Source organism: Leptonychotes weddellii, chromosome 9 (assembly GCF_054177405.1).
Source record: "Leptonychotes weddellii isolate Sample4059 chromosome 9, ASM5417740v2, whole genome shotgun sequence".
In the NCBI taxonomy this organism is placed as follows: Eukaryota; Metazoa; Chordata; class Mammalia; order Carnivora; family Phocidae; genus Leptonychotes; species Leptonychotes weddellii.
In genome coordinates, this window is record NC_138377.1 from 7,043,892 (window position 1) to 7,061,293 (window position 17,402).

Below are 17,402 nucleotides of genomic sequence, written 5' to 3' on the forward strand. Positions count from 1 at the left end.
AATTAATCCCACAATGCTTTTGAAACACATAAAGTGAGCACAAAGAATCAGCAACCTGGTGCGTTCCGGTTTAACCAAGCCCCCATTTTGGCTGCATTGTCAGGGGCCGACTGGAGTGGAATTCTCAGGACACGGAGGTGCCCCACTGCGGGATTGTGAAATTGGTTTCGCTGGAATTGTGAGTTATTTACTAACAAATTGGGTCATGGGAGGGAAAAGTGAGCTGACCTCTGTCCTCGCTTGGGCTGTGTAATTTCTATGTAGGTCTGTGCAGGGAGCTCAGAGGTCTTGTTTTGTCCAAACATAATCAAGGTCCACGTTCTAGTTTCAGGTAAATACGAACAGGAAGGATTTGAGGACAAACTTGAGGAAGAAAAACAAACAAACAAACAACAACAACAAAAAACCTTCCTAAGGTTAAAGGGGACTGAATGAACTCTTCCAATCTTGTAGGAAGGGGTGGGGGGTGGCTGCAGGCCACTTCCTCTGTCCCCTTCCAGGGCCCCTCGGGGCAGAGGCTGCTGACCCAGCGTGGCCTCTCTTTTTTTTCCTTTTTTTTTTAAGATTGTATTTATTTATTTGTCAGGGAGAGAGACAGAGACAGAGAGAGAGCACAAGCAGGGGAAGCAGCAGGCTCCCTGCTGAGCAAGGAGCCTGACGCGGGGTTCGATCCCAGGACCCCGGGGACCATGACCTGAGCCGAAGGCAGACGCTCAACCGACTGAGCCACCCAGGTGTCCCCAGAGTGGCCTCTCTTTACATTTGGGGGCAGAACAGAGTTGGCTGCCAAGGATAGGCCCTTCTTGAGCTTGAGCAGAGCAGCGACACACTTTGGATACGATTTTTGGGTTCTTGCAAAGACCAATTACATGTCTCTGTCCAATAAATATTGTCCAGGGTTTGTCTCATCCCATTAGCCTGAATCCTAGATGCTCTTCCATCTCCTCTTGCGGTGGTGGTGTTCCACTCCCAGCGCCCTGCTCTGGCCTTAGCTCTCAGGCTTCCGGTGTATACACCCAGGGCCATGGACACCTGTAGATTCCTTACCATCCCGGCCCTCCACCCTCTCCTGCGGCCTTGCCAGATTTCCTTCCCCAGGTGTCCTCACAGCGGAATGTCTTATCTTGGGTTGTTTCTCCTTCCCCAAGTGGTGGGAGCCAGGATGCTGGTGGTCTCCCTAAAACCAGCATCCTGGCTCCCACGTATCTCATAGGTGAGGCAGGGGCAATGTTTTCTCTTGAAGTATTAACCTGGGTTTTCTACAGTCAGTAGAGGATGCTACTCTTGATCTCGAGGTCGTGAGTTTGAGCCCCGTGTCAGACACAGGGATGACGTTAAAAAAAAAAAAGGGTCCCCTGGCTGGCTCAGTCAGGAGAGCATGTGATGCTTGATCTCAGGGTCGTGAGTTCAAGCCTGATGTTGGGTGTGGAGCCTACTTACTTTAAAATAATAATAATAAATAAGTAAAATTTTTTAATTAAAAACTTTTCGAAAAATAAACTGGGTTTTCTGTGTACCTTCCTTTTCCTCTGGGACATCTCCAGGATTCTAAATTCCATTTCCTCCTGGCCCAGCCCATACCAAAGCAGAAACCAAGACACAGATAATCAGCTACCTGTTTGAAGTGGACATCCAGTGTGTGCATACACGCCCAAGTTCTCCACCCCTAAACACCAGACTGGAGTGGCCTGGGGCAAGGAGAGGTGGGGGAGAGATACCTTCAGAGGAAGGCATGGAGACACTAGAATTCTTGAAGCCGAGTGGCTGGCGAGAGGACCACCTGGAGGGACAAACGGCCTCTGTGCTAGAAGACCAGAGGTGGGGAGGGCAGTCAAGAGTTGTGCCCCCAGGAATGCAGTGGGCGGTCCTCAGTGGGAGGGTCTGTGAAGGGCAACACCAGGAAGGAGCCATCTGTCCCCAGGCCCAGCTTAGGCCTCTGTCCTTCTTCCCCACTTCCCACCCACCTAGCCCAACGCTGGAGGATCAGAAACAGCCACCAGCAAAGAGGAGAGGAGGAGGGGGTAAGTGAAAGAAGCCAAACGTGCTTGAGGGGGTGATGAGGGGAGAAAGTCCATTGGATCAGAGTCCAGTGCTCACATGTTGGACTAGTCTATAGGTGATACCAGTAAAACCAGTTTGGTGGAGGATCTCGACTGTCTACATAAATCAAAATGAAGTGGTTTTAGTTTCCGAATAATTACACTGGTTTTCTGCCAAGTAACCAGGTCCCTTGGAAATGTCTAAGTTCAAAACAGCTTGCAGTTATCTGGTTGGCATGGACTTCTTAAAGCATGAACAAAGAGACTACTTACTTATTATCTAGGAGTTGCAATGGAACCAGCCTGAAACTCTGTGCAAGCGGGAGAGGGGAGAGAATGGGTCCCGAGTTTGTGTTTAAAGTGACCCCTCACCCCAGTGAGTTTGTTCAACAAACTGCTTACAGATACCCAATGAGTAAGGATATTTTTCCACTTATTTGTATTTCTTCCTGAATGTATTATGGCTCCATGTTATTCATCCACTTTTTTCTATTAAGGATCTAATGATTTTCTTACTAGTTTGCCTGAACATTTTATATATTAAGGATATTACGTCTTTATCATGTTAGTGGCAAATATCTTTTCCTGGTTTGTCCTTTGCCTTTTAATTAATGATTTTAAGATTTTATTTATTTATTTGAGAGAGAGATATCAGGAGCAGGGGGGAGGGGTAGAGGGAAAAGCAGACCCCTTGCTGAGCAAGGAGCCGGATGCGGGATTGATCCCAGGACCCCAGGATCATGACCTGAGCCGAAGGCAGAAGCTTACCAACTGAGCCACCCAGGCACCCTAATTAATGATTTTTGATGCTTCTAAAATATTTATGACTATACACTTGGTCTTTTATTATTGTTAACTTAGGGAGTTCTTTCCCATCCTATGATCAGATAGTCACCAAATATCAATGGTGATTTTTTCCTCCTGGGGAGGCTGGGGTGGGATTATGATTGAAATTTCTGTGTTATATGTTCTGTACTTTAAATAGTAAACAAGTAGTCTTTTATAACAAGGAAACAAAGCCTGTTAACAAGAGCAGCCCCGACCTGGGCACGCTACCTGCATTCTGCTCCATGCTTTCTTTGACGCCATCCAAGAGCTCCTGTGCATCTTCCACATTCTCCTCCTCTTCCTCCTCCTCACCTTCTTCTTCCTCTTCCCCTTCATCCTTAGGTGTGACAATCGCCTCCTACATACCACAGGGATATTCAAATTGGATGACGCCCCGCACGGATCTGCTACTCGCAAAATCATCTGGCACACGATCCTGGAAAAGGCTGGTGTCCAAATAGGGAATACGCTCACCCACAGTCATTGTGCAAGTTGTCAGGATGTGTGTATCTACAAAGATGGTTGAGAGCCTCGAGGTTTTTCTTACTCTATTTTAGGAGAAGAATCCATTTCTGTGTTAACACCAGAACTGCTTAAGAATCAACACTTTTCTAGGTGTCAGGTGATATCTTACTTGAAGGAAACACATTTTGTAGAAATTAAGACTTTCAGGAATCATTTAAGGAAATATACCATAGTAGCTACCATTTCCAATAAAATGATAAAAAGCAGTTAGCTGAGGGGAGGGTGGGATGAATAGGCAGAGCACAGAGGATTTTTAGGGCAGTAAAACTACTCCGTGGGGTACTATAATGGTAAGTACATGTCATTATACATTTGTCCAAACCCATAGGATGTGTAACACCAAGAACAACCCTAAAGTAAACAGTGGGCTTTGGGTGATAATGAAGTGTCAGTATAAGTTCATCAGTTGTAACTAATGTAACCATTCTGGAGGGGGTGTTGATAATGCAGGAGCTTATGCATGCAAAGGGTAGGGGATGAGTAGAAAATCTCTGTACCTACCTCCCAGTTTTGCTATGAACCTAAAACTGCTCTAAGAAAATAGTCTCTCTTTTTTTTTTTTAGAGAGAGAGAGAGGAAGTGTATGCGTGCATGCAAGGGGGGAGGGCCAGAAGGGGAGAGAGAGAGAGAGAGAATCTTTTTTTTTTTTTTAAGATTTTATTTATTTGAGAGAGAGAATGAGAGAGAGAGAGCACATGAGAGGGGGGAGGGTCAGAGGGAGAAGCAGACCCCCCGCTGAGCAGGGAGCCCGATGCGGGACTCGATCCCGGGACTCCAGGATCATGACCTGGGCCGAAGGCAGTTGCTTAACCAACTGAGCCACCCAGGCGCCTGAGAGAGAGAATCTTAAGCAGGCTCCATACCCAATGTGGAACCCAGTGAGGGGCTTGATCTCATGACCCCAAGATCATGACCTGAGCCAAAATCAAGAGTCGGAAGTTTAACCAACTGAGCCATGAAGGCACCCAATAGTCTCTTTCTTTTAAAGCAGTTAATAAATAGTCTGATAATACTCTGAGAAACAAACATCAAGAATAAAAAAATCTAAAAAAAAATTGGGGTGCCCGGGTGGTTCAGTCAGTTAAGCATCCGACTTTTGATCTCAGCTCAGGTCTTGATCTCAGGGTGGTGAGTCCAGACCCCACATTGGACTCCATGCTGGCCATGAAGCCTACTTAAAAAACAAAAAACAAAAACAAAAAAAACCTAAAAATGTTCCAGTCAACATACAAGATATATTTTTTAGCAACAGCTGGAGACAGACTAAATTTCAAGGGCACCCCATGAAAGATGCTTCCATCTCACAGAGGAACGTCCTGTGGGATGCTCTGTTTTCATAACTGGGGCCAAAACCAAAATCCAATTAAAATAACAAATCTCTTTGCAGGATGCCACGTAAAATTAGTGGCTTCCTTGTTACAAGACTAAGAAAAGCATTTTTAGGATGTAAAAATTCCCAGTGAAGTAGTAGAAATGTTACCAGTTTCGCTATGGCTTCGGAAATAACATCCTTCAATTTAATGTGATGCAACTTGTAATATTTAGACAAGGCTTCGGCAATACTGGATTTTCCCACAGCAGGAGGACCCAGAATGCAGATCTTGATCGGCTGCAAAAGAACAAGGACCATCCAGTGAGTGGTGAACAAGCTGTAGCTCGACAGAGTGTTTTTCATGTCAGGGGGTGCCTTTCCTGAACATCTCGGGGTCCTGCAGGCTAACTCTCCTCTGTCAAGTCTCTAGAGTCACTTCCTCCATGGCCGGCCTCTGTGGTCAGTGCCACATCATCCTCGCAGCGCTGCTCCCCAATCAGGGAGTGGCCCTTCCTGTTCATTCGTTCAGCAGGGACTTACTGAGCATCTACTATGTGCACCGACCAACCATGGCGGACACAACGCTCAACGAGATGTGCTCTGGACATACTAGAAGTACTAAAAGAACAAAAGTACTAAAAAGTACTAAAGAACAAAGTACTTGAGCATTACACACTACCATGTTACTCTTTATAAAAAATTTTTTATTTAAAAATCAATTTTCAATTTAATTAACATATAGTGTACTGAAGTACTGAAGTACTAAAGTACTCAAGCATTACACAAAAGTACTAAAAGCACTAAAGAACAAAGTACTTGAGCATTACACACTACTATATTACTTCTTTTTAAAAATTTTTACTTAAAATTCAATTTAGTTAACATATACTGTATTATTAGCTTCAGAGGTAGAGTTCAGTGATTCATCAGTTGCATAGAACACCAGTACTCATTACATCCCATGTCCTCCTAATGCCCATCACCCAGGTACCCCATCCGCCGACCCACCTCCCCTCCAGCAACCCTCAGTTTGTTTCCTAGAGTTAAGAGCCTCTTATGGTTTTTCTCCCCTTCTGATTTCATCTTATTTTATTTTTCCTTCCCTTCCCCAACGTTCATCTGTTTTGTTTCTTAAATTCCACATATGAGTCATATTACTCTTACAAAGGCAACAAAGACAGAATTTCTGGTCCAGTGTGCGGGGGCTTAGATTATTGCCTCATGAATATTGTTTCTGGACTGACTGGGTCTTTAATCATACTTTACTTTTTAGCACAGTTAATTTATTCTAGTTTTTAAAAATATACTCATCAAAAAAAAAAAAAACAAAAAGCCCCACCATTTCTTCTGCCAAAACTTGCTTGAATGCTCCAGAAACTGTGACATTTGTAACCAGGGAGTAAATGTTTATTTCCAACAGAATTCAAAATATCAGTAGCAGTCATTTCTTGCAAAATGATCCAAACAGTTGTGGAACTGAAGCCTCGTATTTTGTAAGGCATATTAATAACCAAAATCAGGCTGATGGGAAGACTTTCCACTGGCAGAGTGTCCATGTGCTTAAAGGTCATATAATTTCAGCCACCGAGTTGGTTGTGGTTATTATTACTACCATTTGACAGACGAGGAGACCACGGCTGTGAAGGAAATAAACAGGGACATTGCAGGGGGGCTGGGTGAGGACGGTGAACATGACTGGTCTTATCTGGTGAGGGATCCTTTCGGGACAATGGTGATGACCAAGATGGCATGCGGTGGAAGGGTGTCGGAGAAAGCAGCTCAAGCAGAGTCTTGATGGGCAGGGCTGTGCTCCTGGGTGGGCCTGGTACATTCACCATGGTCTGAGGTCCAGCTCTCAACTGAGCATGTTCACGAGCACCATTTTGTCCACACACCAATGGCAGATCTGTCTCTTGGGGTAGGCACACCTCAGCCAGGTGAGAAACCAGAACGGCAGTTTATTCACTTAATAGTGAGAAGTCTGACTACCCCTGAACTCCAAACTCCAAGTGCACTTGTCTGGTACATTTGTTCCCTCAGAGTAGACAGGCATGGAGGGTTGTTGATGAGCATCATTTGGAACATGAAGAGTTAGAGGAACGGGCTATTTAGTGGCATCCGGTCACGGTAGCTTGATGCATCTGTCTGCAGCAGGGACCACCTTGCCTTGCTAAGGGGACCGGAATCATGGAAGCCCTTGGCTTAAGACTCCATGTTTTGGGATGGCACTGGTATGGGACAGTCTGCCTTATCCTGGGTAGTTTCCTGTCCTATGCATCTATGCTGACCAACGTCCCCAGGGATGGATAGACTCTTCAATTTTTAGAGATGCTTGGGGCGCCTGGGTGGCTCATCGGTTAACCATCTGCCTTCGATTCAGGTCATGATCCCAGGGTCCTGCTCAGTGGGGAGTCTGCTTCTCCCTCTCCCTCTGCCCCCTCCCCCTGCTTGTGCTCTCTCTCTCTCTCTGTCTCAAATAAATAAATAAAATCTTTAAAAAAAATTTTTTTTAGAGATGCTTATTCCCTCTATCATGTTCTGTCCAGTGTTGCTAATCGGGAACCATGTTATTTCTTTAAGGTGTCATGTCCTTGTACCCTAACTGTGTTGTTTTCCATTTGGACCCACAGAGGACAACACTAGTCTCACCACCTGAGTTGGGTCTTGTGTGTCTCAGGATAGGCTCCAAGTACTTAAGATGGGTATTTCAGATGCTAAAGACATCACTGTTTCCTTTGCTGAGAGGCACATCTCCTACTTACTCTTTTTTTTTTTTTAAGATTTATTTATTTATTTATTTATTTGACAGAGACACAGCGAGAGAGGGAACACAAGCAGGGGGAGAGGGAGAGGGAGAAGCAGGCTTCCCGCAGAGCAGGGAGTCCGATGCGGGGCTCGATCCCAGGACTCTGGGATCATGACCCCAGCTGAAGGCAGACGCTTAACGACTGAGCCACCCAGGCGCCCCTCTCCTACTTACTCTTAACTAGGCATGTTTTTCAGGAGAATATGGTTCTTAGGACACAATGATGATACTGTTCTTGCTTGTATAGAGTCTCCCATGCACAGTGGTAGCTATGTTTAGGATGGCACCTGTTTCTTATAGGCTACCCGACAGTTTTCAACACATGTTTAATGTATTACCCACTATCCTCTTTGGGATGCTTCCCTGGGGTAAATCAAGGAACTGGGCAAGGGCTACATATAGCTGATTTCAGCGAGGGAGTGTGGGGACACTGAAGTTAGGCTGTTCTAGCTAAGTTTGCATCCCAGCTAGTTCGAATCTCTGATTAGCTGTGTGACCTTGAAGAAATTGCTTAACCTCTCTGAGCCTCAGTTTCATCATCTATAATGTGGAGATAAGCATGTCTACTTTGACGAGTTTGACGATAAATGACCAGTGAATCCCCTGGCTAACAGGAAGAGATCAAAGTAACAATCAGGGGACGCCTGGGTGGCTCAGTCGGTTAAGCGGCTGCCTTCAGCTCGGGTCGTGATCCCAGGGTCCTGGGATCGAGTCCCACATCGGGCTCCCTGCTCAGCGGGGAGCCTGCTTCTCCCTCTCCCTCTGCTTGCTGTTCCCTCTGCTTGTGCTCTCTCTGTCAAATAAATAAAATCTTTAAAAAAAAAAAAAAAAAAACCAAAGTAACAATCAGTCTTCTCCTTTCCACCCCCCACCAACGGTCTCCTGTAGGTAACCAGGGCTGAAACAGTCAGGCCAGGATGCACTTGCTACTTTTCCGTATATAGACAGTGCTGTGGCAGTCAGTTTTGAACTTACTATCATGTTCAATTTGTGTCAAGCATAACAGTCATTATCTGTATTAACTTTAAAATGTTTAATATTTGGTTGACATTAATATAATATATACATACATTGTTAGACATGAACAAATGGATCAAATTTTAAAAAGAACTTGATTTTAGAAATTGGGACATTTGGGGCGCCTGGGTGGCTCAGTTGGTTAAGCGACTGCCTTCAGCTCAGGTCATGATCCTGGAGTCCCGGGATCGAGTCCCGCATCGGGCTCACTGCTCAGCGGGGGGTCTGCTTCTCCCTCTGACCCTCTTCCCTCTCTTGCTGTCTGTCTCTCATTCTCTCTCTCAAATAAATAAATAAAATCTTAAAAAAAAAAAACAAATAAAACTGCTTTGATTTAAAAAAAAAAGAAATTGGGACATTTGAAAAAGAAAATATTTTCACTCGTGTGATTATACTAAAAGTTTCATTTACTTTGCTTAAATCCCAATTTAAAACAGGAAACAGGAAATTGTTACAGTTGAATTGAAACAGGCTATCAAAACAGGAAAATTGTTATAGTTACCAATAGTCCTCTGCTTTGCTTGTACTCTTTGAGGATATTGTTGATATTTTCCACAAATCCTGTTTGGGCACTCCATCGAATGTTAAAATTCTCCTTCACAAAAAGTGCTTCCATTCTCAAATTGACCAGTAAATGGTCAAGGCACTCTTGCTAAGAGATAAAGGAATATTAGAGATTTGACTTGACTTTTCTTTCACTTTGACAGTTACAACAGACCAAAATCACTGTGATTAAAGAAAAAAATATACAGTCACAAAACATGGAAGTCAATCAACGGTGGCACTCGGTGTTGACAGAGCGCCCCCTGTGGTCTTCCGTGAGAATTCTAAGCTCTTCCCACCTCTGCGCTCGGGACAGGCAGCATCTGGCTCTTAGACAAGCAGCTCAGAGCAGGGGGATGCTGGAAGTCCCAGTGTAAGGTTTCTTTTTTTGCAAATTGTAACTGTATCTGTTCTTTGAATAGTGCAATCCCTTGGCTCAAAATCAAAAAGAAAAAGTATAGAGGAAAGCGTTCTCTTTGACCCCCATCACCACCCACTCGGCTCTGTTCCCCAGAGGCAACCAGTGATACCAGTCCTTCCAGAAAATTCTCAAACGTAGTGTTTTGATGCAATTTATTCCTAATAATAATAATAATAAAATAATTTTAAAAACTGTGTCCTAAAGCAAGCTCAAAGGGCACACTGCTGACTAAAGCTGGGTAGGTTTCTGTTGCAATGAAATCAGAAATCCCGGGTTCCTGTGTGAATTATACAAAGAGGCCAAAGAGAGGGACATCCAGTGTCTGTAAAGCATTTACCTATCAAATAGTTTTCAAGTACGTTTTCTGACCAGGACCTCTGAGGGTTTTTCAGAAAAGAAAACAGAAGCTCTCAGAAGACAAGAGGAAATTGCTTTAGGGTAAAATGTTTAGCTGTGCAGGAGGAGCAAAGATAAAACTGGAAGCCAGGAATTCGGACCCCAAATCCCTCAAGAACCAATACATTTAGGAAAAAGAATCTCTTACTACTCACTGTTAAGTCCTTGGTTAGGAAAGCATTTTCTCTGGGTATTTTCTGGATTTTCCCAGGGCCAGTATTTTTACTGATGCACTGTTAGAGGAAAATAGAAATACTATTTGGTTTGCTTGTAAGATTTTAATACAAAATGTCTTAAATGAATGTCAATATAAATGAATAATTTTTTCTTTTTCTTTTTTTTTAAAGATTTTATTTATTTATTTGACAGAGAGATAGCAAGAGCAGGAACACAAGCAGGGGGAGTGGGAGAGGGAGAAGCAGGCTTCCCGCTGAGCAGGGAGCCCGATGCAGGACTCTCTCCTAGGACCCCGAGATCATGACCTGAGCCGAAGGCAGATGCCCAATGACTCAGCCACCCAGGCACCCAATAATTTTTTCTTTTTCTTTCTTTCCTTTTTTTTTTGGTAAAGGGCGGGTGCCCTGAGGGTATTCATTGATTCATTTGTTTTGCAAATATTCAACATTCACCACTGCACACCAGAGACTGGAGACAGAGATGAGTAAGGCAGGACCTGCCCTCAGGGGGCTCTCAGTCTGAAGGGGAGGCAGCAGTACACAGATGATTATGCGGATCACCTGCAGAGGGGATGCTGGGGAAAGAGGCGCCTGGCCCATGTGGGAGGTGGGAAGGAGGCAGAGAGGTCTTCCGGAGGATGAAATCTGAGCTGAATGTTTTTGGTATTTTTTAAGATTTTATTTATTTATTTGACAGCCAGAGACACAGTAAGAGAAAGAACGCAAGCATGGGGAGTGGGAGAGGGAGGAGGCGGCTCCCGCTGAGCAGGGAGCCAGATGTGCGGCTTTATCCCAGCACCCTGAGATCATGACCTGAGCCAAAGGCAGACGCTTAACGACTGAGCCACCCAGGTGCCCCTGAGCTGAATGTTAAAAGATGAGTAGGGGAAGGCTACACTCGCTGAGCTAGCTGGGCTACAAGGTGACAAGTAGCCTGGACTGGAGAGACAGCCCCCACAAACCTAGAGCCCCTGGAAGCCGCCAGTAGGTTTAGGGAAACTGACCATATCAGTACTCTGGGGCAAGGACACATTTTAGTAACCCCCCTGTGGGATTCGTGTGTGTCTTGGCCCCACAGCGGCCTCTCCCACTTGTTCCGTGAACAGACCAGATAAAGGACATCTTGATTGTAAATTTCCCAACACATACACTGCAGAAGCGGATAGTGACTTTGGTTTTCAGGATATTGGATTTGCGGAGTCCCCAGTCTTGTTAGCACACCTGATTCCATTGTTATACTTTGGGGGCTAAAACAGTTTAAGAAATGCAATCAAATACGGGATGGAACGGCTGTACCTTGACCAAGTCTTCCAGGGTATGAACAGACTCATCCACTGCAACCAGGTAATGAAGCTTCGGCACGTGGTCTATGATGTTTTGTATCACTCTGCAGCCCACCAGGAAAAACCACCACCAGGGGGAGAAAGCAAAAGAGATGGAGTCAAGGAGAGTCCACCGACCACCGCCCCGGGGAGCCAGGCAGTATCTCACTTCATTTCCAACATGGCGGGGGGTGGGACGATGATCTCTACAGACGGGGAAGCTGGGATGGTCAAGGAACGCATCTCGGGCTGAAGAGCCACTGGGGAAAGTGGAAAGGCCAGGACTTCAAGGCCGATCCATCCAGCTCCAGCTTCGCCCAGTGCATTGCGAGGAGCACCTGACCCCCCGGGGCAGGACTTCGGTTCATGAAGTCCACTCACCTGGCGCTCCTGTGAATCTCTCAACAGTGCTTTGGGGAGGGGCGTTCACAGAGTCAGACACAGATCCGGAGAAGCCGTGCCTCTCTTAGGGGAACCACTGGGCAGTAAGAAGCGGTATGGGGACTACAATTTCCTACCCCAGGGGGAATCATGACTCCCGACATTTCGGAGAGCCTACCTTTGGATGAAGACTGTGCTATGGGCTTTCCTGGCATTTTTAGATGGTGGAACTATGCCACCAGACACAAAACAGAGATAATAAGTAGACCTTGTGCATAGGGTGGTTGTGAAGAACGAATACAGTGACACACGTAAGGGTCTTAGCGCTTGGTGAGTGCTCACTAAGTGGTCGCTTAAACACAAACACATTAGTCAATTACTTCCGGGGAAGTCCTAGCTCTAGGAGAACACTTACCCTGCTAGGTCAAGAACATGAATTGCTGGAATTACATTTGTTCCATCTCCAAACACGGGTAATGCAGGGACCTCACCCAACCAAGCGATCTGGAAGAAAAGGAAAAGCGTATTTTCCACTGGCTATATGTAACTATTAGAGCTCACACCCAGCCCTAGTGTGGGGCATCCAAAAGACCCAGCTGTCTGATGATGTCATCGCCTAAAGGGGATGTTTTGAAAATCAGCTCTGATGAGATTTAGTTGCTGATCAAAGCCTATTAAGAGAAACTAACCTCAGGCTGAAATACTTTTCAGGAAATCTACAATCTCGTGCACTGTCTTCGGTCCTCATTGGCATGGTGTCTACACAGAAGGGAAATGCTTTCACATACATGACACCTTCCAATCTCACAAAAAGAAAAAAATGAGAATGAAAGTCTAAAATTACTCCCATGGGCTGGAGTAATTGCTATCAGTTCAAAGATGAAATGCTTAGTAGATAAAGCGGCTGATGAGTTGCTGAGCCTGGATTTGAACCCTGATCTTCAGAGTCCAAACCCTTGTCTTCTCCCTGCATTTAAGTATTTCAGTAAAGAAAAAGACAATCTGGATAGTGTTTAGCTGTCAGGTACTAGATTATTTTAAACTGCTTTTTAAGAGTGAAAGAGGTAGGGGTGGGGGCCACAGCAGACTGCTGGATCTTGTAAGATATTTTGGGCTTTGGGAAACCATTGAAGGGTTTTAAGCAGTGAAGTGACATCATTAGATTTGCTTTTGTTGCCTCATGAAGGAATGATGGAAAGTAAGAGCCTAAATGGGGAGGTGGAGGCCAGGCCAGTTGTGTGGACTAGAGATATCCTATAGCTTGTGTGGGGGGTGGGGGAGCTGCTGGGAGAGTGGGGTTGGAGAGAAGGAGATACTGAGGAGGTTGGCTCTGTTATTACTGCGGGATTTTGTGGCAGATGAGAAAGAGCAAGGAGTTGGATGCTGGTTGGTGCAGCTGGGTAGAAGAAGGTCCCATTTTCTGAGATGGGGTCCTGGAGGAACAGCAGGTTTGGGGGTGACTGTAGGTAGAGTTTGGGTTTGTGAAACATTCAAAGTGAAGGTGCTGAATAGGCAGCCAGATTCACAAAGCTAGGACTCAGGAGCGAGCCCTGCTGGAGAAACTGATATTTGAGAGTCATTGGCACCAGTCATGGGAATGGACAGACCAACCCAGGAAAAGAGTGTAGATTGAGAAGACAGGAGGGGGGCGCCTGGGTGGCAAAGTCAGTTAAGCGTCCAGACTTTTGGTTCCAATTCATCATCTCAGGGTTGTGAGCTGGAGCCCTGTGTTGGCCTCCGCACTGAGTGCAGAGTCCGCTTGAGATTCTCTTTCTCCCTCTCCCTCTGCCCCTCCCACTTGTGCACTCTCTCTCTTTCTCTCTCAAATAAATAAATAAATCTTAAAAAAAAAGGGGGGCAAGAAGGTCTGGGGCAGAAACCTGAGAAAGCCAACATTCAATGGTCAGGTAGGTGAGGAGCAGCTGAGAACAGACAAGGACAAATGAACTTCATCGCCTACTATTCTCCTGTATTTTGGCTACACTCGTCTATTTGCTGTTCCTTAACACAACCTGCACATTTCTGCCTTAGGTCTTTGCACTTACAGTTCCTACTGACTTTCCCCCAGAAAGCAAAGTAGCCAGCTCCCTTGTCACTTTCTGCTCAAGTGTCATATCTTGGGAAAGGCCTTCCCTGACCATCATATTCAAGATACAACCTCCCAACCCTACTGCTGGCTTTCTTTCTATCTTTCTCTGTTTTGTTGCTCTGTTCTGTTGTCCATATAATTTGCAACATCTGAAATCCTTTATGTGTACTGGCTAATTTGGTTCTTATCTCATAGTCACTAAAAAGTCATACCTTAAAAAAATAATGTAAGATGCCTCCTTCTACTCCATACTGAAGTCCAGCAGCAACCACGTAAGTTGCAAATTTTTTGGCCTATTAGATAAAGGAGAGGAAAAAAGCTAAATGTAGTATTATTAATCATACCAAACCAGATTATTTTAGTGGTTAAAATGAGTCCTACATGAATGCCTCTGACCACTATTAAAATTTGGGGGGGACTTTTAATTGAATGAAAGCCAGGGATAATTATTTGTGAAGACTTCACACCTGCATGCACTATGCTGGCACCTACAGGAAAGGGGAGATATAAAGATGGGTCCTTCCATGATGATCTTTACTTACGCAGTAGGGGAGGTGAACATACATAGGGAGTTTTTAGTAATGGGCCACAATATAAGGTGTGATATTGTGATTCACAATAAGAAATATATATTTGGTCTTCATCTCCATATCTGGCATGAGTTCTTAGAACTATGGGAATTTTTAAGCAAACAGAGTGATAAAGGTGTCTTTTGTTATGTTAATCAGGTGACTTTGGGATCCAACCTGAAGATGTGGGTTGATTGCCAACTTCCAGCTCCCCTGCCATCTCCAGGGATATGCAGATCAAGTTCAATCACCAATGACCAATGATTGTCTCAAACATGATGAAGCCTCCATAAAAACCCCAAAGGAGAAGGTTTGGAGAGCTTCTGGGTTGGCGAACCAGTGGAGATTTGGGGAGAGCAGAGAAGCTCCATGCTTTTCCCCAAACCTTGCCCTGTGCATCTTTTCCATCTGGCTCTTCCCGAGTTATATTCTTTTATTAGAAACTGGTAATCTAGTAAGTAAAATGTTTCTCTGAATTCCATGAGCCACCCTTAGCAAACTAATCAAACCCAAGGCTTGGGGAGGTGGGAGGGGTCATCGGAACCTCCAACCTATAAGGGTTGGTCAGAAGCTCAGGTGATAGCCTGGGCTGGCCACTGATGAGGGACAGAAACAGAAAAATGTCCACCTTTAGCCCAGGAGGCTGACCTAGCCTGCATAGTTTTGGTAAGGATCAAATATGTACTGGTTGCTACATTCTTTTTTTTTTTTTAAGTAAGTTCCACGCCCAACATGGAGCCCAACGTGGGGCTTGTACTTACAACCCCGAGATCAAGACCTGAGCTAAGAGCTTAATCAACTGAGCCACTCATGCCCCCTGGTTGCTACATTCTTAAAGGGTCTCATGACTGCCTGGATATTTCAATGATGGTTAATATGGAACTGAATGATAAGCACCAGAGAAATCTTGCAGAAGTAGTTTTACAAGTAGAAATTCAAAGAAACATTTATGATCTCATACCCCCTGCACGTCCCCTCCCCCTTGAACACTAAGCATATAACCACCAGCTTCATATAGCAAAAGTGCAGCCCTTTCTGCCCACAGGTCCTGTCCTGTGCTACTTAAATAAACTTACTAAGTTGTACCATACAATAACTCAAGAATTCTTTCTTTTTTATTTTTTAAAGATTTTATTTATTTGACAGAGAGAGAGATAGCGAGAGCAGGGACACAAGCAGGGGGAGCGGGAGAGGGAGAAGCAGGCTTCCCGCCGAGCAGGGAGCCCGATGTGGGACTCGATCCCGGGACCCAGGGATCATGACCTGAGCCGAAGGCAGATGCTTAACGACTGAGCCTCCCAGGCGCCCTCAAGAATTCTTTCTTGACGGTTGTGTTCAACAACCCCACAACACAACTGGTTGGAAGTGGGGGGCAGTCTTGTAGGAATGAGCCCTAAACCTGTAGGATCTGATGTTACTTCTAGGAAGATAGTGTCAGAATTGAGTTGAAATATAGGATGCCTGACAGGTGCCCAAGAATTACTTGGTGTCATGGGAAACCCCTCCGAGAGTGCACGAGCACACATGTTGACATTGGGAACCTTTATCAGGAAAATGAGTCTCTCCTCTGCTCCAGGTAATCCATGGGGGATTAAAAAAATCTAAAACCTCAGAGTGCAAATACCTAGAAATGCCATCTAAAATGCCAATAGTATCCTTCGAGGATGGCAGAATTCTCAGGGACATGAGAGCTATCCTTAGGGGCCAAAAACAGAAGTGAAAACAAGAGTGATGAAGAGTGGACAGTGTGGGCACCCTGGGAAGTCGAGGGTCTCATGATCTAGGTGCGTGGGTTTTGAAATCCATGCGAGTAGAGGAGACAAACACTCAATCTGGTGAAGTTAGGAGTTGGGCCACAATATGAAGGGTTCATCCACAACAAAAGGGTGAACTGGAAAAACTCCAACCTGTGGCAGAAGAAGGTGACAAGGAATTGTGTCAAATCTAGCCAAGGCTCCCTTGAGAATTTTAACCTTGACTTTGTACTTCTCAATGGTTTGTCTTTCACATTTAAAATACCTGCTTGATGTAGGGATTCCAGAACCAAAAATTAACATAAAAAGCATTTTAGGCAGTGAGACTCTTGGGGCACTTCAGAGAGGCAAATCAAAGCTCCTTGTACTCCCCCCCCCCCCCGCCGTGACTTCCCCTGGCCTTTAAAGCTCCAGTAAAGGGACAACAGCTGGGGCAAGGGTGGTGACCTCATTGTAGCAGATGGGTGCTGGTTTGAGGGCACAGCATTGACTGTCAAGCCAATTACAAACTGTAAGGCATATTCTCATTGTGAATTCCCATTTCACACTGACCATCATGAATCTTGAAGGCATCTGATCCCTGAATATACTTGAGACTTTTATAGCCGCACTTTTGGAAGATACACTTTACACTTTGATACAAAGTGCACTTTGCCCACTTTTCCCTGAGAATTCTTTTACATGAGGTTTTTAGGGGTGATGAGTTATAAAGAAATGGATGTTGACAATTTAAAGAGATGCTATTTTTAAAAATCCATGCCAAATTACAGGATTATCTTTATAACTGGAATTCCAGAAATCACAAGAAAATATGCTTACTAATAGAAACTTTGTACAGAAAGACCTTACTAAAGATGGGCTCACAAACCAAAATTATAACACTGATGAGGGAGCAATCCACCATGAGTGAAATCAGACTTGCATTGCCTTCAGAAAATAAATTAGTAGAGATTCTGAAATAAATACGGTTATAATGATGAAAAAATTAAGAAATGGGAAATAAACAAACAAAAAAAGAAATGGGAAACAAAATGAAAAAACAAGATGATCAGGATAGTGATGATGATGATGATAAAGAATAGGCAGGAACTGGAGGGTATTATGTTGAGTGAAATAAGTCAAACAGAGAAAGACATGTATCATATGATCTCACTGATATGAGGAATTCTTAATTGCAGGAAACAAACTGAGGGTTGCTGGAGTGGAGGGTGGGGTGGGAGGGAT

The 17,402-nt window shown here is 44.7% G+C and overlaps 1 protein-coding gene across 1 annotated transcript in view; it reads right to left on the minus strand.

Annotated features, from left to right (window-relative positions):
* Positions 1–17,402, minus strand: part of AK7 (adenylate kinase 7) — a 51,465-nt gene that overhangs the window by 15,800 nt on the left and 18,263 nt on the right. Inside the window, exons 5-11 of the mRNA XM_081829734.1 lie at positions 14,068–14,148; positions 12,182–12,270; positions 11,360–11,450; positions 10,043–10,120; positions 9,030–9,179; positions 4,873–5,001; positions 3,096–3,225 (exon numbers count right to left, since the gene is read on the minus strand). Of these exons, the coding sequence (XP_081685860.1) occupies positions 3,096–3,225; positions 4,873–5,001; positions 9,030–9,179; positions 10,043–10,120; positions 11,360–11,450; positions 12,182–12,270; positions 14,068–14,148 (748 nt within the window). The remainder of the gene's footprint in view (positions 1–3,095; positions 3,226–4,872; positions 5,002–9,029; positions 9,180–10,042; positions 10,121–11,359; positions 11,451–12,181; positions 12,271–14,067; positions 14,149–17,402) is intronic.